Consider the following 20,595-nt stretch of genomic DNA (forward strand, 5'->3'; position numbering starts at 1 on the left):
AGATCTATACCCTCATTTGTGGATCTGCTATAATTTATTTAACTAGTGCCCCTTTCATAGATGCTCAGCTTGTTTTCAGTAATTTGCTACCATAAACAGCATTACCGTGAACATCCCACCACACAGTGTTGTGCTGTTATCTAATTATTTCTTTTGGTTAAACTTCTAGAAGTAAAATTGATGGATTCAGAGGGCGTGCATAATATTAAGGCTTTTGATAAACATATCAAATTAGCTATCATCCGTAAAGGGTGAGTTGGTCTATTCCCTCTATGTTCAGCGGATGAATTGTTCTGGTTGGCAAAATTCCTCCAAACTGCCATTTTATAAAAAAGCACAGTCAAAGGGCGCCTGGGTGGTGCAGGGACCCTTGGTTTAACTCAGTCCTGATCTCAAGGTCATGAGATGGAGCCCCAAGTCAGGCTCTAGGCTCAGGGCTTGCTCTCTCTCTGCTCCGCCCCCAACTCCTGCGCATGCGCGCCCTCTCTATCTCTCAAATAGATACATCTTTAAAAATAAATAAACAAAAAGCACAATCCCGGACTCAAGGCCTTCCTGCTCTCAGACTCCTACGACGTACAGAGCTGCTTCCCTGACCTGCTCCGAGGCTGGTGGCCAGAGCAGCTGCAAACTCCGCTAGGCGCCTGTATCCCAGTGTCTCATTCTCATCCTTGTACTTTTTTCTCTTTTCCAGAGTGAATTAGATGTATCCTTTTTCAAGGCTGTGAGCCAAGTTTTCCTCAGTAGGCAAAGCACAGGCTAGTCCTGATCAGGTAAGTGCCATGGGGGCAGGAAAAGGATTCAGCAGAAACCAGAATGCTAATCATCCATCAACAAGTAACAAAATAGAGGTGCAAAAGCTTTGCAGAAACACCTTTGCTCTTTTTTTACAAAATAATTCTTTTTTTTTTTTTTTAAGATTTTGTATTTATTTATTCATGAGAGACACAGAGAGAGGCGCAGAGACACAGGCAGAGGGAGAAGCAGGCTCCATGCAGGGAGCCCAATGTGGGACTCGGGACTCGATCCTAGGACTCCAGGATCACGCCCTGGGCGGAAGGGAGGCGCTCAACCTCTGAGCCACCCAGGCGTCCCAAAGATTCTTATTGGGACTATTGGGACTTAATTCTTATTAAGACTGTTATATTTTTCAGACAGGGGAAAACTATGGTCATAGTTGATGATAACTGGTATAATAATGCAACTTCTTTAACCTTTACAGAATTTAAATAATGCAGCCAGAAAGTGTTTAGTCCTCCTGGAGAGAATGGATTTTCATGGCTCCAAGTATAAATCTCCAGAAATCCCTTACATGATCAGATTAAGGCCTTCAAGGATGATAAACTGGAGGGTTAAAGAATTGCCTGACTTGTATTCATTTACTTTTATAATAGAGAAAGCTCTCTTTTTCTTCTCTTTCTAGTCCTTTTTATCAAATTATGCAAGGGCCCCCAAACAGTAGTTGCTCCAAATACCGTAGGCCTGTGGATTTTGACAGGGGCCCACTAGGCTTTGTGTGAGTGCTCTGGAGGCAAGTTGACCTTTTTTTTTTTTTTTTTTTTTAAGATTTTATTTGTTCATTTGAGAGAGGGAAAACATGAGCAGGAAGGACAGGAAAGGGTGAAGCAGGCTCCCCACTGAGCAGGGAGCCAATGTGGGGCTCGATCCCAGGACCCCAGGATCATGACCTGAGCTGAAAGCACACGCTTAACCATCTGAGCCACCCAGGCACCCCACAAGTTGACTTTTTTTTTTTTTTTTTTTTAATTTTTTATTTATTTATGATAGTCACACACAGAGAGAGAGAGAGAGAGGGGCAGAGACACAGGCAGAGGGAGAAGCAGGCTCCATGCACCGGGAGCCTGACGTGGGACTCGATCCCGGGTCTCCAGGATCGCGCCCTGGGCCAAAGGCAGGCGCCAAACCGCTGCGCCACCCAGGGATCCCAAGTTGACTTTTAAGTTAATTTTTACTTCAGAAATCTGCTTACCACTTGTAAGCAATTAATGAGAGAGTCCTTTGGGAAAAGCATCAGGCTTAAATCTAAAATAGTAACATTAAATATAACATGTTAATTATAACATGTTTCTATATACATATATATACATTAGACATCAGTATATTTGGGAGAAATGGCTATTTAGCTTTTACTACTGATAGAAAATATGTTGATCAACTCCATTTGCAGCTGTATCTGGAAGCCTCTTAAATTAACTGGGAAAATTTGAGTGCCCTCTAGTGGTGAGTGACCTAAATCTATAGGATTCCTTTGACCTAGGACACCCAAGATCAGGCTGTACATTAAGGTATATTTTCACTCAGCACCTTACGTTCCCTTTAAACTAAGCCCTTTATAAAGCAATTCAAAATAAATCTCTTCCTCCTGTACAGGGGAATAAGAGAAATGCCTTTTGATTTAAAAAGTCATCAGAGGGACGCCTGGGTGGCTCAACGGTTGAGCGTCTGCCTTCAGCTCAGATCGTGATCCTGGCCCGGGATCAAGTCCCACGTCAGGCTCCATGCATGGAGCCTGCTTCTCCCTCTGCCTGTGTCTCCGCCTCTCTCTCTGTGTCTCTCATGAATAAACAAATAAACAAATAAAATCTTTAAGGAATAAAAAAATAAAAGTCATCGGGAAGATAGGAAAAGCTATTAGACCCCTCCCTAGGGGAGGGGAGAGAAACCCAAGTTTCTCTTTTGAACCTGCCACAAACTGTATGTGTTGGGAAAGACACATCAACCTTTCATCTAAAAATAGTAGAATTAGGCTAGAAGAGCTTTAACATCCTCTCCCTAATAGTTGATGTTGCCATGACTCTAGGTAAATGAGCTGAGCTACCTTTCACCCAGAACAGGAAAAGAGACTGTAACTAGTCTGGAAATTCAGAGAATTAAAATGAATCAAATATAACAGGATATATATTATATAAGCTGAACTAGTTGCATTGATGCGTCTTATATACTGAATAGATGTTTATTAGAAGTAGAGATGGGTTTGTCTTTATAGTTCTCTGGTATAGTATAGTTCCAGGTAATGATCTCCAGCATTCTCTTTCTCTTCCCTTTTTTAAGATTTTATTTTTAAGCAAATCTCCACACCCAACATGGGGCTCAAACTCACAACCCCAAGATTAAGAGCCCCATGCTCTTCCCACTGAGCCAGCCAGGTGCCCCGAGTTCCAGCATTCTTGTTCAAATTTAATTTCCACACCAAGGCACACAGTTTGCTATCTTTTCCCTTTATTTTACTTAGTTTCATTTTTGCCTTCCCTTCCTTTTTTTTAGGGGGAGGTTTCCAAGTTTTATTCAAGAACTCATGCAAAATATTTGGGATAAATGGGTTTTAATCCTCATCTTCCTCCTCTTCTGTGTCCTGGTTAGTTTGGAAGTAACGCAACTCGTAACTCCCTTTGCTGTTAGCAACTACGCGCAACCAGTCACGGAGGTTATTCTTCAAATATTTTTTGGTGAGATATTTCAAATACCCTTTTTTTTTAAAGATTTTATTTATTCATTCATGAGAGACACACACAGAGAGGCAGAGACACAGGCAGAGGGAGAAGCAGGCTCCACGCAGGGAGCCCGACATGGGAGTCAATCCCAGGTCTCCAGGATCAGGCCCTGGGCTGAAGGCAGTGCTAAACCACTGAGCCACCCGGGCTGCCCTCAAATACCTTTGGAAAAAGGCACCTCAGAAGTTACAGGATTCTTGCTCTTGCTGCTTTCTATGGTTACAACGGCTCTACTGAGATTCCCAGCTTTTCCATTCACTTTGATTCTCTCTTGAAGAAACTGCTCAAAATTGGCAGCATCCATGATTCCATCTTCTATAGGGTGGGTGCAATCAAGGGTAAACTTCAGAACTTGCTTTTTTTTTTTTTTTTTTTTTGCCCCCTTTGCCACAAGCTTTTTCACAGGTGCCATGGTGGCAGCGGAGGCAGAAAGGAAACTTACTATTTTTTTAAATCAAAGTACGAATAACATATAATGTTAGTTTCAGACATACCTCTGGTTAGTTTTATATATTTAGCCCTTCAGAATGACAGGTGTATCCACCTGACAGATTAGGAATTTTGCTTCATCTTTAGAGAAGGGAACTGAATCTGTCCAGACCAGGAAGTGTATGCCTCTGCTCCAGGCATAATTTCACCTGGACTTCCAGTGGCCTAAAAGTGTAAAAGATGGTGGATAGAATATGGGATACTTCTCTCCTATTAACATTTTCAAAGGGTTTCTACCCTTAGCCATCTGAAAAAAAAAAATCAAATTAAAACCCATGCATTTACTCTGCCTCGTACATAGTTCTTTCTAACTAGAAGGACCTCTAGGCACCAATTTCATAACAGTAAGACAAGGGAGCCTTTTAGAGGTGTAGCCTATGTCCTGCCCCCTCGGTGTAGGCCAGAGGTCTTCTCCATCACTGCCCTAGGAGCATATGACCAGCAACCTGCTGAAGCAGCTACCATGGTTCGGGTCTGCTCTGCCAGGAAAGCTTCTTCAGGCCTTGAAAGCCTGCAAACAAGCAACCAATAGAATTGCAACCTGGAGCTTGTTCTCCCAACACTCACAACACCTATCTTTGTGTTTGCTCAGGCTTAAGAAAGCCTTCTTTGTCCACCCACATGGAATAGACGTGCTTCAAAGCTTGGTTTTGGTGCAGCACCAGGAGGATGGAAGCCAAAACCTCATGGAATTCCCAAGAAACCATTGACTTGCAATCTTTTTCTTCAGAAGCGTCACCACCCTGAAGCATTTTAAGAATGAGGCAGCTTTCCAGAGTCCACATGGTTAGACTTTGAGAAATAAAAACGCACCATTTATATACAAGCCCTAGAATGGGCTTGTTCTACTGCTAATACGACTAACAGCACAGAACAAGACAAGTGGGATTTTAAAAAGAAATGACCTGGGGGCGCCTGGGTAGCTCAGCCGGTTAAGCATCCAACTCTTGGTTTCAACTTAGGTCATGATGTCAGGTTTCTGGGATAGAGCCCCTCCTCATGGCAGGCTCCATGCTCAGCAGGGAGTCTGCTTCCTCTCTCTCCCTCTGCCCACCCCCTACCCCCTGCTCATATTCTCTCTCTCTCTCTCTCAAATAAATAAATATATATTTTTAAAAGAAAAGAAATGACCTAAGCACAAGAAATTAGCACAGAAATTCTGGGCTTCTTGAAAACCCTTTCACTAAGTGGCAACTCTATGTTGCAGGTGCAGGTAGTGTCAGTGTCAGGGACCCTCGGGACCAAGCATGTCAGTGACCTAAATCACTCACGTGCCATGCATAAGATCCTGTACATTCTTCACATTCTACTCCACCCACTGGGCTAAAATGTTGCCCGAAGATTCCCGAGGCCCTGCTTCTATAGGGAAAGTTTGCCCTATCACATACTTTAGTAGACTTATTTAAGATTTCAAGTTCTGGCGGTGCCTGGGTGGAATTGGTTGAGCGTCTGCCTTCAGCTCCGGTCATGATCCCGGGATCCTGGGATTGAGCCCCCCCGTCTGGCCCCAGCTCAGCAGGGAGTCTGCTCCTTCCTCGCCCTCTGCCCCTCCCCCCATTTGTGTTCTCTCTCGCTTGCTCTGCTTTACTTTCGCTCTCAAATAAATTACAAAAAAAGATTTCAAGTTCTGGGGGTGCCTGGCTGGCTCAGTTGGTAGAGCATGTGACTTTTGATCTTGAGATCATGAGTTTGAGCCCCATGTTGGGGGTGGGGTAGATTGTACTTAAAATGATAATTAACTGTAGAAAACTACAGTCATCAGGTTAAAACCTCATATTTTTTTAAAAAAATTTAAATTCTGTTCATTAAGATGATTTTTAGGAACTAACTAATGAGCTTCCCAAAATGTGTTCAGCTCTGTAGCCTCAGATTGGTAAATTCTCCAGACAATTCATAATTCAAAGGCACTGTCTCCACTCCCCCCTCTGCTAAATGGTCGGGGGAATGGCACCAATGAACAGTGCTCTGGGGGAGAAGTCAACTCCTCTTGGTCCAGGGCACACCTGGTAATGTGTGAATGTTCGCACAGAAAACCTAAACAGCCAGGGATCCCTGGGTGGCTCAGTGGTTTGGCACCTGCCTTCGGCCCAGGGTGTGATCCTGGAGTCTCGGGATCAAGTCCCACATCAGGCTCCCTGCGTGGAGCCTGCTTCTCCCTCTGCCTGTGTCTTTGCCTCTCTCTCTGTGTGTCTCTCATGAATAAATAAATAAAATCTTTAAAAAAAAGAAAGAAAGAAAACCTAAACAGCCTTTTTGGTATTTGGTGCCTTTAAAGACTTGGTTTATTTGGGATCCAGTAGGATCCAGCAGTCCTACTTTTATATTTGGACAACCAGGATCCCTTTTCTGTACCCTGTGCTTTAGAGGGCCCCATCTGGCTCTCCTTCAGCAGCATCCCTCTCCATGAGATGAAGATGCCTACCCAGAGCCTACAGGGACGCAGTCCACTTCTTAACCATCCTCCAGGTACCTGAGTCCCCAGAATTCACTGGGTGCCCAATATACCAGTGCCTCTTGCTAGGTAGAGCCTATATATACTTCTCCACACAACTGAGGGCAGGGATGACAGCTTGGGATGGTAACTGGTGGGACGATAACCCACATATATGCGAGGGAAGTAAAGTGGGGAACAGGCTAGAAACCCTCTTTGTATTCCAGGGCCCCTACCCCACGAATATAGGTTAGGCCTAGAATCCAGAATGTTTTTTTGATTCAAAAATACCTTTTACATAAATCTTCAGAACATTCATGTTTTTATTTTCTAAGTCCTTAAAACCCCAAAGCCTGAGCAATTAATTCTAGAAACTTAAAGCTTCTGTGGGTGATGTAAAAGTACCTCTTTACTGTAGCTGAAGGTGGGAGAGAAGGAAGGGCCTCCATCCTGCGTGTACTCTCCGCAACTCAGCAAGTTTTCGACCATGGTTCTCCCTGGAGGAATGAAGGCACCTGGGCAACAGTAATCAGCACCAGTTTATAGTCAGGCCCTGGTCAGGACCCAGAGCCCACCATGGGGCATCAACCTCTCAATCCTTCATTACTTTCCTAAAATCCCAAACACCCTTAGAGGTCCAGAAACCAGAATAGGGCTTCTCTGAATAAGAGATAACTTCACACCGACTTAATGAGAAATCACAACAGTACTTGTTCAACTAGCGGCTCTGTTAATACTGGCCAAGAACAAACAAGTTCTCCAGGGAAGCCACCCAACACCCAAATAGTAGCTTCTAAATAAGCTGAAGTTGTGCCCATGTTCTCTCAGAAAGGTCACAATAATTGATTAAGTCATTACCAAAGGGTTTCTTTTGAGGCACGATGGAGTATGTGATTGTATCAGGAATTGCTTGATAATGTCAGATAGGAGTAAACTAGCTCCCCACTCCCTAAAGGTTACATTTAGCATCATAGGATTTGTGTACTTGGGAGCTAGAAGAAAACTACAGTCATCAGGTTAAAACCTCATATTTTAAATGAAAAGACTGAAGCCCAGAGAGGTTCTGTGACATGTCGTCAACCATAGATCTACTCTAGGGCAGAATGGTACCAGTCTCTGGGTTTCCAGGGCTATAAAATTAGATAAGAGATTAAATTTGACATGTTTTTAAAAAATGTGTTATTATGTGGAGTAGATTGTAGCAACTTAAGTCTCTAAACAAAACATTTGTAAAGTGCCTGTCACAGGCTATCTAGTGGTGTCCAAGGTTTTCCTAAAGTAGGAAAAGCAGGGCAGCCCCGGTGGCTCAGCGGTTTAGCACGGCCTGCAGCCTGGGGTGTGATTCTGGAGACCCGGGATCGAGTTCCACGTTGGGCTCCCTGCATGGAGCCTGCTTCTCCCTCTGCCTGTGTCTCTGCTTCTCTCTCTGAATAAAAAAAAAAATAAAAAAAAAAAACACATAAAAAAAGAAAAAAATCTTTAAAAAAAAAAGTAGGAAAAGCAGTTTTGAAGAAACAACTTTTGGCTGGAGGAGTCAGACATGATGAGAGAACCTGAATGTCTTGATAAGAACGTGCTCTCCAAAATCGAGTTCATGTTTAGTAATTTTCTTTTTCTTTTTCTAGTAGTCTCCATGCCCAGCGTGGAGCCCAGGGCAGGGCTTGAACTCCCAACCCTGAGATCAAGACCCAAGTTGAGATCTAGAGTGTGACACCCAACTGACTAAGCCACTCAGGCACCCCACATTTAGTGATTTCTAAACATCTTTTTCTTTTTAAAATATTGACAGCAGGGTTGTACGGGGTGAGAGCTGGCCCATGCAGCTAGTCCAGTCTTTGGGCAGGGTAGGCACCAAGAGGTAAGGGGGCCAAAACCATCTCAGCATGAGAACCAGACAGTGCTGTCATGAGTGAAGAGTCTCAGAATTATGAACAGTCCTCAAGGGAGTCAGCTGTTTACCTGGGAAAGGGAGGTGAAGGTTCCAGATTGAACAGCCCTGCCTTCCAGGTTTCTCTGGTTCTCACTGGGCTTTGCCCTCACCTTATTTCCTTAAACTGTGTTCTCTGCATCCATCCGCTGCTATTCCTCCCCACTGAGGATCTCTGCCTTCTGCCCCTGATCCATGCTTCCAGGTTCTGTTGGTTTTCCTCAGGAAGTGTGACAGCAAGTAAGGAGGAGGCTTAGAAAAAAGCCAGAGAAACTGACAGGCTCATATGACCCAATGCTAACTCTCTTATTTGTGATTTTACATAAATCTGTATAAATTTTTAAAAAATACACCTGGATGTCTTGTTCTTAGGATATAAATGGACCTTTAAGGAAAATCCCATTAAAAAAATTAACTCCTTTTCAGTGGCCTAATAAGACACAATACCAAGCCTACAAATGGACAACAGACCGTCTAACAGGGAGAGTATACCCAGGACTGTGCACAGTCCTCACGATGACAGTGTTTTACACAGCAGTATTAGATTTTCTGTAGGAAATGTGAACACAAAGCCCCTTCATAGTTTATCTAATTTCATGGCAAACTGAATTAAACTATAAATATGAGAGCAAGTTTTTCCCCATCCCACTTAGTTTATCAAGAACTTTGCGTAGGTGAGATCTTAGAAAAAAGAAATTGAGTAAGACAAGGAATCTGAGACCAAAATCTAGAGTTAGAAATTTTACTTTCTAGGCTGCGCTCTGCCTAGGAATTGCTTTTCAGGTCCCATGTGAACGTCTGCTGCTCAATTTTCTCTTATTAAAGGATAACTAGACCACCACAGTGGCATTAAAAATACCATACTGAAAAAAAAAATACCATACTGAAAATGTGACTTATGATCCAGAGACCAAAATTCCAGTGTAGGAACCAGAAACATTTCAAGCACTTTAATTAAAAAATTGGTTTCAAGTGGCACTGGTATTAGTAGGGCCCTAAGATATTCAGCTCCGATCCACATTACGTAGCAATTCAGAGAGGCTCTTGGGTTCAGGACTGAGAGGAAATGGGGCTTTCTGAATCTGCTCTTTGGGAGACTGCAATTCGTTTCAGTTCCAACGTTAGAGTGCCTTAAAGGTCTTTAAGTTAGTCAAGTTCAGTATAACGGAAGGTGGGACCCTCTTGAAGTAGTCATTCTCAGCTAACAGCTAACGTTAACAGACCAACAGCCTGGACCTCTCTTGCTTCATCCTATTCCAGATGTCAGGGTTGAACCATGTTTGCCTGTTCATTGCCATGGGGCTTAGCATACAAAGCATTTTTTGGGTCCCTGCTCACCTGACACCGTGGCCCACATGCCATTACTCTTGCTTCACCATTGTGTACAAGTAGCTTATAAACCAAATCAAGATGTAAACAACAGCTGGATTCTTATTTTAAAGGAGTCACATGATTCCAGAGGGAAATCAGCTTTCAGGCTTTTGCCTCACATTGGATTTGGTCTGTGGTGTCCCTATATAGTGCCAGAAAGCTACATGGTTATTAAGGGTTTGAATCAGATACTCAGATAGACAGGCAGTCACATGCCCACAGTACGGAATGACCTCAGCGAACAACTCATGTTTCTAGGATGTTGGGAAATTCGACTTGCTGAAAGACTTTGTCCTTACAATGTGAGGATGTCAGTGGCTGATATGATTCAGCAGCAAACTCTAATCTGAATTTCAAAACAACTGGCCTCTTGCTCAAGGGGACATCTGAATTTTAGATCTAGATCATCTACTTGCCACATTCTTCAGAGCAGCTCAATCTCTGAACCAATTCAAATAGAATAAAATTAGATCTCTTCTCTCCAAGAAAATCACCTTAGAGGAGTTGAGATTTTCTACAAGGCTTTCATTGTCCCTTAGTAACAGGGGGATCCTGAAGGCCATTTTTCATGCAGCCACCTGTGCTCCCCAACTCCACTTCTTTTTACCTAGTTGAAATTCCCACTTTGGCTTCTAAATTCTGGCTTCTGGGTCTGATTGAGTCAAGGGCCTAATATTCCAGTCCCAATTTACCATGGACAAAGCAATCATCTATATAATTGGAAGACATAATTAATAGGTATATCAGAGTAAAGCTTTTTTTTTTTTTTTTTCTTTTTCTGGGTCATTTAAGGACAGTTCCCATGGGCTCCTGAAAGTTTATTCTGCTAGAGGACTATTTGCACAGAGCTTAATGAGATATTAATGCAGAGCCTAATAGTAACCTAAAAGCATTCACAGAGTTGTCTCATTTTCTACAGATGTATTTCACAAAACAAAATACAGACTTGAACACCTTGAATTACTGAAAAAAATCTAGTGGTAGCGATTCACTATTTAATTATGAACTCCCCTAGTGCACTTAAGTCACTCATTTGTTGAAGTTTGTCTATTTGAAACAATGTTTCAATCAGGTGGTTTTTTTTTTTTTTAAGCTGTTGTTTTTTTAATAGACCCAGATCATGTTCTTTAGAGATGGAAATAAGCTCTTAAAAATGTAGAATTCAGAACCATTCAATATTGTCATCTCATTCTAGTTCCCCTTCCCCTTTCACAAAAGTTTTCTGAAGGGGTTCCTGGTGGGGGAAGAATTTGGCTCTTTGCAATTAGCTAATCATCTAACATTTTGTCTTCCCCCATGCTCTATACTAACCTTCCACTAGGAACAGCAGTGCACTAAAGTGGCTCCATAATTTTTTTTTTAAGATTTATTTATTTATTCATGAAAAAGAGAGAGAAAGAGAGAGAGAGAGAGAGAGGCAGAGACAAAGGCAGAGGGAGAAGCAGGCTCCATGCAGGGAGCCCGATGTGGGACTCGATCCCAGGACTCCAGGATCACGCCCTGGGCCAAAGGTAGGTGCCAAACCGCTGAGCCACCCAGGCGTCCCTCCATAATTCTCAAATGAGTATTTTTAGAACTGTTCGTTCATGCAAGATACTCTCATGAATTTCAAATTTTTATAGTAATTAGCATTGCCTTGCCTTCTTCATTCATATCTACTCTTGGTTATTTTTTTTTTCTTTGGCCTGAAAGAAAAGATAGCTTAACACACAAGGTTTTGTTTATAAACGGTTTTGGTTTGGGGTGGAAGTTTGAGTGACGGAGGGTGTATAAGTAGCCACAGGCCCCTCCTGAGAAGTCTGGAAGCAGAACCATCAAGCCAAAACTGTGGGTTTAAATTCCAGCTTTGGCAGTGGTCAGCCATGTGACCTTGAACAATGGCTTTGAGTCTGTTTGCTCCATGTAAAATTAGGATAATATGTTAGGATAAATGTTAATTTGTATCATGGGGTTGTAGAGAATACTGAAAAAAATTACATAAAACACTCAACACAATGCCTGGAACATCATGGCTATTAACGCTGTTAGTGTCTGGGAAGACAACAGAGTTCTTGTCAGGTCCTATGCTCTTGCCAATGTCACTTGCTTTGTTCTTTAGTTCTTAGTAGTCATTTTCCCTCTGGCTAAAAGGTGTAGTAGTTATTCCATTTCTATGCCTACTAGCCAGTTAGCTTAACCAGTGTGAAACTAGGTATGTATGTGTACATGAAGGTAAGGATTTCTATTTCTAACATGGACACCAATTTTAAAACTAGTTTCAGAAGTTCTGTTAAAAAAAAACAAAAAAACAAAAAAACAAAAAACCCAAAACCCACATACTTCATGCTTAGACTAATTTACATGGGAAAAATTATCGGCTAAGTCATGTTATTACTGTTACATGTTAACATTTTTGTAACTTTAAAACTAATTTCCTTAATATGAATTTAGATAATGTTTAATTTGGACAAAGTACACATCATTTTGGATGAGATGGTGTTAAATGGCTGCATTGTGGAAACAAATCGGGCAAGAATTCTTGCCCCTCTACTCATCCTTGACAAAATGTCAGAAAGCTGAATGATGGCTCTGCCAGACAAGATCTACTTGTAGAAGTGAGGATACCATGGAATGAATACCTTTCAACATCTGTAGCCCAAAAAATCTGGAAGACTCTGTATTGCAAAATGGGGTGTCTTCCAAAAACAATTTAAATAGATGTTTCCCACAGTTCCTAAATGGAAAACAAAACTGTACATTAAAATATGGTGTACAAAGAAAACGTTTCTCTGAACTAAGAGACAAATTTTGTTTTCTAGCCATAAGCATTTTTCTCCCCACTTGCTCAAATTTTGTTGCATTCTGAGGATAACTTTTTTGTTCTTTGCTTCTCTTTGTACATTTAATTCCGGATTAGCAGCATGGGAAGAACATGTGACAACTATCAGCCAATAAAATTTTAAACACACATAGTACTTTGAATATTTTCTGAATGCTTTTTCCTTAAAATGTCTTAAAATGTCAAAACTTCGCAAAATTGCATACCTAAAAAAAATGGAGAATTAAGTTTCTAAAAGCCTGACAACCATTTTAATGGCAATTACTTGGCAATTACAATGTCATCATGTTATTTATAATGTTAGTACCAAAAAAAAAAAAAAAAAAAATCAACGATTGCACCTTAAAAGAGAGCTCTTACAAAACCATCCTTTAAGGCCATAATATAAATGGCTTGTCTTACTAGTAAACTTATTTATAAATGAAATTTACTTGAAAGTCTAAAACCATGCAAGAGAGTGTATCTCTGTTCAGGTTGGGATGATATGAACCCTTCTCCCCTGCTAACTCATTCTTTTGACCTCTTCTCCTGGAATGTCTTAAAGCAAAGAAAAACTAAGTCACTACAGAAAAGCAATGACCTGATTCTTCCAAACTTTTCTAGATGCTTTTGCTACTAAGTCAACAGTTGAGCATACAGAACTGTCTTCGGTAAAAGCATGTTTATGTGCATAGAAGGTAGGAAGGCAGATACAATAGAGGAAATAGAAATAGTCTTGGTACATTAAGATATTGTGCCATCCTATGGAATTCCAAGAGTTCTTTCACCCACAATACTCTACTCTCCAAAAGAAGACATAAATGGACATTCCAGGCATTGATGATTCATTCAGTACTATTTGCTTTTTTCCTTTCTTTATATGTGGGGGTGGGAGGAGGATTTCTTTTAAATCCTTGTTTCTAAAAAAAGTCTACTTACATATTTAAAGTTTGTATCCATAAAAACTCAGGCAACCATTCAATAATGGATTCTAAAAGCAAACCTGGGTTCTGGACTCATTCAGAAAGGCAGAAGAGAGGCTTTTGAGCCACTGGAACAATAAATGGTATATATGTAGAGATCCACTTCAGCATTAAGTAGCCAAGGTCTGGGGAAAGCCCAGTCTACTAGATCAAAGTGCTTTGGAGGTCTTTCTAAGACATATTAGTTGGGAAACACTGTCCTAATTGGTAGGCACTTAATCAGTAGCACATTCAGGTAACTGCTGAAACTGGTACACCAGAAGTAACTAGGGAGTGGACAAAATTAATTTTTAGGTCACACCAAAATAGCACTTGGATAACATCTTGGCACAGATTTTAGTACCTTTAGAGAATAACAATTAAAAAAAAAAAATACTAGGTAGATGCCACAGGAAAGAAAGCTGAAGAACCTAATATATGTGGAGACCCTAGTAGATCTCCTCTAACACTCGACTCATGGAAAGTGAACCATAATAGAACTATCTGTTCTTATAGGCTGTGTCATCATCTCCCTTCAGGTTTATTGCTGAACTATGATGAACAGCTTTAAGTGATTTCCACACCCATGAAACTTGTGTCTCAAATTGATCAGCTTTACCTTGAAGACTCCTGATATTTCATTTACTGAATATATAAGACTTATCAATTTTACCTGCTACAGCAATGTGCTAGACCAGGATTCAGCAAAACTTTTCTGTAAAGGGCCAGATAGTAAATATTTTAGGCTTCATGGACCATATGGTCTCTGCTATGAACACAGCTCTGCCACTGTAATGTAAAAACAGCCACCAATAATACATAAAGCCATGATCATAGCTGTGTTCTAGTAAAACTTTATTTATTTATGGACACTGAGGTTTGAATTTCATAAAATTTCCACATCATAAAATACTATTCTATTGTTTTTTAACCACTTAAAAATTTTAAAAGCATACTTACTTAGTTCATGGGCAATACAAAAGCAAGCAGCAGGCCAAAGTTTGCTGACTCCTGTGCTAGATTAGTCTTGGTGAAAGCGGGGTATTGACAGACATTTTACGGACTTAGTAAATGGCAATACTAAGCACAGAAACCGGATTTTAACTCTAACGCTATTATACAGTTTTAGTCCTGCATCCATCCATGACTTTGCTGAGACAATCACCACCACTATTTTTTGGATTAAAGCATAGGTCATACATTTAAATATTGCTGTTATGTTTTATTTTAACTTTTATTCTCACAGATAACTGTGAAACTAACAACAAGATGAATTAATTTAAATGCTGCCACTGATAACATAGTCACAACATTCTCACGCAGAGAATAAAAACAGTACTAAGATGACTGACTGTAGTGGGAGAGATCTCTTCTAATGTAGAAAGGGAATGTACCTTTTAAACAGGTAAATAATGGGCAATCCCAGAAAAATGCTTTTCACTCCTCAAAATGCCATTTGGCTACACCAGGCCTACTGACATTTCTTTCACCTTAGGGCACAGAATGTGCTACATCAAGGGAATTTGGAAAATGGAAATAGAAGTCCTTCTTCAAAGCCATGAAACAGCAATATCCTGGTGGTTACTTTTCACACTAACACAACATTAAGAAATCATTCTTGGGTCTTAGACTTACACATCCCTGCAGATACAACGGTAAGTAGCAGATCTGGCGTTTAAAAAGTGAACACACATAACTTGGCCATTCTTAGCTGAAGAATACTTTAAGACAGAACACAACAGTTGGATCACAAGCATGTGAACATATATTTCTTCTAGCTTTCCAGTTTTGGTAAGTGTATTTACTATAGAAAAATACATTTCTAGAGTAATACTTTCAAAAAACTAAATCTCAGTGATTCAAAATAAAAAATATCTGGTTAAGCTCTTAGGTCTGACCGTTGCAGTGAAATAGTCACGTGACACAGTTTTGTACGCTGCAAACATTTTAATGATTATTGTTGAGCATACATTTTGGAAATTTTTTACTTCAAACTGCAACAAGTTAAATAAATGTTTATAATATACAAAGAAAATACAACCAAAAGTAAAACTTGCTTTAAGTGTGCCTTGCATCTAGACCAGTGTTTTTTTTTTTTTTCCCCTTAATATATCTTTACTTTTGAGCTGCACAAACACACTTAAGAATTTGATCTTTATAGTATGGCATTTAGGAAATAAAAATATACTCCCACCTCAAAGAAATAAAAAGGTTGTGCATGATTATATGCCAAACAAAAGAGAGAACACTAGAATACTCTGATAGTGCAGGCATCATTAAAAAGGAAAAAAAGCTTGAGATGCTCATTAACTCTCTATGTTTTAAGGAAGCAGGATTTTTGACCACATAGCTTAAAAGCCAGCAAAACAGGGATCAGTGACGGCAACTGTAGTGTATGAAGTATGAAACGACAAACTTTACACAAATACACTGTTAGAAATTTACCAGTGAACACTGAAGATCTGAGAAGCTGCTCTTTGGAACAGTCAAGTAGGGATCACCTTTTTCCAGTCACTAAGCCCTTGTAGCAACACACAGTGTTCTGTGCTATATACCTGCTGGCTGGGTAGTTAAAGGATTTGTTTTGTCATTAGCAGCTAACCAACTTATTCCACGTTCTTAAAGCCTTAATGGTTGAAATAAAGGCAAGTGTCATTAGCGTAGAGGATCATATACTTCTCTGCACACAAACACAAGAGGCTTCACTAGTATTTTAAAAGTCTCTGATGTCTCCCACTTTGAAGCTCAGTTGAGATGAAAGCCTTTCTCCATGGTAGCAGCTAGCAGGCGCTCTCTCATGATCTCCTCCGAAGAATATTCAGGCAACTTTAGATAATGCACACATGTATTCACTGATGGATAGCTTGCATCAGTGGCATCAACCTACAAAAAAGAAAAGTGAAAAACAGAAGGCCATGACTTTAAATATTTCTTTCTTTCAATCCTGAAGTTACTAAATTCCATTTGGATTCTCCATTAGCTAAAGTTTGTACCTTGCGTACAACTGTGAGCCTGGGATGCAGATTAGCTAGTCCACCGGGGGGCAGAGTTGAGCAACCAGTGGTAAACTGCAGGAATGCTTTCCTTTCATCTGAAGACATGCCACACAAAACCCTCACAAACCTCAGGAAACCGGGGCTAAAAGAGGAAAAAATACAGTTCAACTGATTGGACAGCTGATTTAAATGAAAACCACTACCACTACCTTGTAAGCCAGCAATAGCCCCCAAAACAACTATCAGCATTTTGAGAAGAATAGTACTATCTAGAGACTCTTTTTTTTTTTTTTTTCTATCTAGAGACTCTTGAGTAAGCATGAAATGAGTGGATATAAACTACTTTAAAAATATCCTGCAAAAATTGTCTTGCACTTATAAATGGTAAGAACTGAAACACTGATGGAGTACAGGGACCAAATATGCAACAAGGCCAGCAAATCAAAAAAACTTCAAACTGCACATGCCTAATTCAACCAAATATGGCTAACCCACCAAAGGGGATCTGAAATAATCCATCTTTGTTAATAGTGAAATCAACTATTTCTATATGCCACAAAAGGGAAGACTTTCATAATCATAATGTTAAACAAAAGAAGCCAGACCTTAAAAAATACATGAGATTTCATTTATGAAAGTTCAAAAGCAAGCAAAACTGATCTATGGTAACAGTGACTTAATATCAGAAAAGAATATGATGGGTAAGGGCAATTCTTGAGTTATTTCTTGTTCTGGGTGCCAATATACAGGTTTTCCTTTTGTGAAAATTCTCCAGGTTGTACATGCAGTTTGTACACTTCTCTATTATAATTCAATAAAAAGTTGCTTAAGAAAAAAAATGTTATCTAACATTAAGTATAAAATAATTCATAATACAGTTAACCCTTGAAGAATAAAAGGTTTGAACTGCGCAGGTCCACATGTATCTATGTAATTTTTTTCAATAGAGAACTGCAAATATAATTTCTCTAACTCATGACTTTCTTTTCTAATTGTTATCTGAGTATAGGTGGCAATGTTACATTAGTTTCAGGAATCCAACATAGTGACTCAACAAGTTTATACTATGTTCAACAAAAGTGTAGTTCCTCATGATTTTCTTAATATTTTCTTTCCTCCAATTTATGTAACGGTAAGAATACAGTATATAATATGTATAATGTATAAAATATGTGCTATTTATGTTAATGGTAAAGCCAATCAAGAGTAGGATATTAGTTAAGTTTTTTGGGATATATATGGATTTTCAACTGTGCCCCCAATCCCTGCATTGTTCAGTGGTTAACTGTACTTGCTCATTTATGTTAATTTGGAAACTTTTATTTTTATTTTTTTTAATGATTTTATTTATTTATTCATAAGAGAAACAGAGAGAGAGGCAGAAACAGGCAGAGGGAGTAGAAACAGGCTCCATGCAGGGAGCTCGATATGGGACTCGATCCCAGGACCCCGGGATCATGATCTGAGCCGAAGACAGACACCAAACCACTGAGCCACCCAGGTGTCCCAATTTGGAAACTTTAAAAAAATAATAGTAATATAGGACCTGTGGTGTTAAAAATATATATATATCAGAAAAAAAAAAAACAGCTGGAGAACTGTTTCCAATTAAAAACCTATCACAAAAAAAATAAAAAAATAAAAAATAAAATAAAAACCTACCACAAAATAACCCTATCGCAACCAAATGCTATTTCCTGACAACAGGAGTGGTGAGGGGAGTGCTTTTACATTAATGGAGTAATCAAAGAAACTGGACTACAGATTAGCTAATAGTATGAATTTGCTAGCAAATGTGGATGCATGGGAGACTTTATCTTCAGGAAATGTACACTCAGGTATTACAGAGTAAAGGGACATGACATATGTGACATTCTCAAATGCTTCAAAAAAATTATACGTACATGTATACATCATGTGTGTTTAGATAATAGAAATGTTAGTACAGTTGATTCTGGATAAAGAGTATATGGGAATTCTTTCAACTATTCAACTTTTCTATAAGTTTGAAATTTTTTAGAAATAAAGATTAATATAAAAAAATGAAGCCTGAGGGTTTACAGGGGAGCCTGAGTGGCTCAGTCGGTTAGGCGTCTGCCTTTTGGCTCAGGTCATGATCTTAAGGTCCTGGGATTGAGCCCTGTGTCAGGCTCCCTGCTCATTGGGGAGTCTGCTTCTCCTGCTGCCCGTCCTCCAGCTCGTGCTCTCTCTCTCTCAAATAAATAAATATTAAAAAAAAAAATGAAGCCTAAGGGTTTACAGTTTACCCAGTTTTTAAAATAGTGAACAATTAAAATGGAATCTTAACATCAACAAAGACTCAGTTGTCTTTTTGTGTACACTCAGCCTTATCAATAGAAACTTAACTGCTTTCTCATTTCACTAAGTCATAGTTCTTTTGACAATCTGTCATTTGATTTTGGGACATAAACTATTTTGTTGAGCTTAGAAAATAACCAATTACATACCTGTCACGTGTATAACCCAACTTAGGTTCAGTATAATTAATAATATCTTCTGCTGCCCAGGATGGTGACTGGTTTCCACAAAGAATCATTTGGACTTCTTCATGGCTGAAGGAACTTAATTTCTCCATTGGAAAAACTTTGTTAAATCCATCTACATTATAAACAGCAAAAAACCAAAAACAATAAAACACACAACTCAATTTCTAAGTTATAATTTCAAAATACCAAATTTCAAATCAAAATACCTAATATCAACTAAAGGGACAGAATATGAATCAAATATTAATAAATGTTTGAAAAAAAAAACAAATTAAAATAGCTTGAAATCAAAGCTTTTTAGTACAGAAATTTCATTTAATACGCAAATGTGAACAGAAATATTCAGTCACTATGGTCAGTAGTCAAATTCTCGTAATTTCTTAACTAGCTCTTTGTGTCTTAACAAGCTAGCTAAAGCTGTAGTCCCATGTTCAAAACTAGTATGTGATGGGGATCCCTGGGTGGCTGTGGTTGAGCGTCTGCCTTCAGCCAAGGGCCTGATCCTGGAGACCCGAGATCAATTCCCACATCGGGCTCCCCTGCATGGAGCCTGCTTCTCCCTCTGCCTGTGTCTCTACCTCTCTCTCTCTCTCTCTGTGTCTCTCACAAATAAATAAAAATAAAATCTTTAAAAACAACAACAAAAAACTAGTATGTGATGAACAGTCTCTCGTATTTTGCTTCAATTTTACCTGGAGAACTTAGGTTCCAACATGGTTTAATTCATCCTGATCATGAAAGTGTAAAGTATGCAACCTTATATCCATGTACAAATGAATGAAATGTAGGCCAAAAATGAATCCTCCATTACTCAGGAGCAACAAGCTGAGGGTATGCCACAGCTTGAGAATGTCCCAACCTGTTCCGGGTACTCTGCAGGACCTAACTATTTGTAAGACAGAAAACCAGAGGGCCAATCTAGAGATTACCTGCAATTCTTGACAAAAGAAGTGCCTTAATTTCAACTGTCTCAAAGTAAAAGAATGATTAATAAGGTAAAGAGCCCTAAAATTTACCTCTAAAGGCTTCCATCTGTTTCTGAATACCCGTATGCATACAAAAGTCAAACATCAAGTCCACATACTCTTCTGCATTATCCATTGTTATCATCTACAAAGGAAAATTAGCCAACATTATTGTTAATATCTAGGAATATTTCAGCAGCACCTACTACAACTGGCCTCAGTAAGAGGATGTTCTGAGCTTACAACTATATCAAAAGCAAAATTTTTATTACCTCATCTTCCCCACTTGGCTTGAGATCCACAGCTGTAAAACCATATATTCTTGAGGAAGGGCAAAACTGGAAATTTAAACTAGGAAGACAAAAAGGATTGGATGAACATTCAGCTACCATTGATGTTTAATTTTTTAAAACACCGCTGCCAAAACTATGAATCTCCTGCCTCCTCCACAGCCCACCCCTGCACCCTTCCAACAAAAACAGTACACCAGCTCAGATGTTAAGTATGAGGCCTTTTGAATGCAAAAACTCTGCACAAAAACTATTAGGCCAACTGTTACCAAACCTGTCTTTGCAAAGATTGCACGAAACCACCACCTTTCCATATTGTGCTTCCCCCTTAGGGCACACAATTAATAA

The 20,595-nt window shown here is 39.6% G+C and overlaps 2 protein-coding genes across 28 annotated transcripts in view; one reads left to right on the forward strand and one right to left on the reverse strand.

The window, feature by feature from the left end:
* The window catches only part of AP4S1 (adaptor related protein complex 4 subunit sigma 1), an 82,432-nt gene that overhangs the window by 40,901 nt on the left and 20,936 nt on the right, over positions 1-20,595 (forward strand). For 11 of the 18 annotated variants that reach the window (XM_077908932.1, XM_077908925.1, XM_077908928.1 and 8 more), the window contains 2 exons: positions 695-706; positions 12,161-12,681. In XM_077908932.1, coding sequence (XP_077765058.1) covers positions 695-706; positions 12,161-12,289 — 141 coding nt within the window. In that variant the 3' untranslated portion in view covers positions 12,290-12,681. Of the gene's footprint in view, positions 1-694; positions 774-1,222; positions 1,361-4,593; positions 5,092-12,160; positions 12,682-20,595 lie in introns of those variants that run through there. The other 7 variants (XR_013385949.1, XM_077908934.1, XM_077908938.1 and 4 more) reach the window with 4 other exon arrangements.
* The window catches only part of HECTD1 (HECT domain E3 ubiquitin protein ligase 1), a 94,124-nt gene continuing 87,856 nt past the window's right edge, over positions 14,328-20,595 (reverse strand). For all 10 annotated transcript variants that reach the window (XM_077908910.1, XM_077908905.1, XM_077908909.1 and 7 more), the window contains 5 exons: positions 20,230-20,308; positions 20,009-20,102; positions 18,954-19,104; positions 16,483-16,627; positions 14,328-16,372 (listed from right to left, as the gene is read on the reverse strand). In XM_077908910.1, the coding sequence (XP_077765036.1) occupies positions 16,235-16,372; positions 16,483-16,627; positions 18,954-19,104; positions 20,009-20,102; positions 20,230-20,308 (607 nt within the window). In that variant the 3' untranslated portion in view covers positions 14,328-16,234. The remainder of the gene's footprint in view (positions 16,373-16,482; positions 16,628-18,953; positions 19,105-20,008; positions 20,103-20,229; positions 20,309-20,595) is intronic.

This window comes from Canis aureus, chromosome 9, assembly GCF_053574225.1.
Source record: "Canis aureus isolate CA01 chromosome 9, VMU_Caureus_v.1.0, whole genome shotgun sequence".
NCBI classification, from domain to species: domain Eukaryota; kingdom Metazoa; phylum Chordata; class Mammalia; order Carnivora; family Canidae; genus Canis; species Canis aureus.